Source organism: Mus pahari, chromosome 1, assembly GCF_900095145.1.
Source record: "Mus pahari chromosome 1, PAHARI_EIJ_v1.1, whole genome shotgun sequence".
Lineage (NCBI taxonomy): Eukaryota > Metazoa > Chordata > Mammalia > Rodentia > Muridae > Mus > Mus pahari.
In genome coordinates, this window is record NC_034590.1 from 75,264,797 (window position 1) to 75,266,271 (window position 1,475).

The window sequence follows — 1,475 nt, forward strand, 5'->3', positions numbered from 1 at the left end:
TCTCTCTCTCTCTCTCTCTCTCTCTCTCTCTCTCTCTCTCTCTCTCTGTCTCTCTCTCCCTCTCTCTCCACTGTGTTCACTTCATGTTGCTTTAATATGCATGTGTACGGCCATCTACTAGAGCGTGGATAGTATTTCAGGGCCCATATCCTGAAGAAATTTACTCTCCCCTGCTCTAGGAACAATCAATTACCAGTAGGTCCAGCTTGGTGTAGGAAGTTATGTGCCCATTCCCTATCCATATTGAGACATTCTAAATCTTCAGAAATATTTATATACACCACTTTTAAACTTACATTTTATTTCCTATGAAAGTTGTTATACAACACACTGTCTTTATCATTCTACTGTTCAAAAAAAATTATACATGGAACATGAAAACTATTTAAATACATACACTTACATGCAATATATGTGCATACATATGTATTATACATAATATATTTGTTTTATAATCATGTATCATGTAGTATGTATCAAATATATCAAAAGTACTACTTGTTCAACAAAAAGAACTAAATATTTATTTGTGCTTATACATTTCATTCTGTATCAAAGCTATATCATTACCTCTTTCCATTGCATTGATTTCTAATGTACTTTCTCTGGTTGCTTCTAAATGTGCATGAGAAAATCACATAAATGCTTAAGTAGGTTCATAGTAAGTGCAATGTATGAATGAGTGTTCTGATCAATATCTCTGAGTACATGGTGTTTTTATACTAAGTTGATGTCATAATATCTTACAATAATTTCTTAAGGACATTATCACCACTACCATCACTCTATATGCCACTTAATCTATCCATAATGCTTTTGCAGTATGCAGGAATAGTCTGCATGTATTCAATACTAAAAAAATAAAATAAAATAAAAATGGAAATGGTCATAATTTGGGGGAATCTTCTTTGGCCTAAATTACTATTTTCTGCTAACAATAAAATTCAGAGAGATAACGTAACTTTCTTGAATATCAATATATTCTCTACATAAGAGGAAACTGTTCTTTATATAAAACCATCTGCAAGATCCAGTAATATTAATGAAATGGTTACAGAAAAAGATTTTCATAAGGGTTCCAATATTCTCCATACTACCGTGAAATAGAAGGTGTTTAATTCACAGTTAAATGACATTTTTGGTTACAGTAGGTTTGTCTCTTTCCTGGTTCTCTATGGACTAGACACAAAATAACTGCTTTCAATAATATTTGAGACAAATACTGGAACAAACTTTGCAAAGTGCTATTGGCTAGTGATCTTTATGGAACAAAATCCTCATTACTCGCTCCCGAATCTGCTTGGTCCTTACCCCATAGATCACAGGATTAAGGGCAGGTGGGACAACCACATAGAGATTGGCCAAGAAAATGTGGATAAATTGGGGCACATTGTGGCCAAAACGATGTGTCAAGAAGGAGAAAAATGCCGGAGTAAAAAAGGTTAAGATAACACCTATATGAGAGCCACAGGTAT

General features: G+C 33.6%; 1 protein-coding gene across 1 annotated transcript in view; it reads right to left on the reverse strand.

Moving 5' to 3' along the window:
- Nucleotides 1-1,251: 1,251 nt before the first annotated feature.
- Nucleotides 1,252-1,475, reverse strand: part of LOC110322223 (olfactory receptor 52E8-like) — a 1,202-nt gene continuing 978 nt past the window's right edge. The window contains exon 2 of the mRNA XM_021198849.1: nucleotides 1,252-1,473. Within this exon, the coding sequence (XP_021054508.1) occupies nucleotides 1,252-1,473 (222 nt within the window). The remainder of the gene's footprint in view (nucleotides 1,474-1,475) is intronic.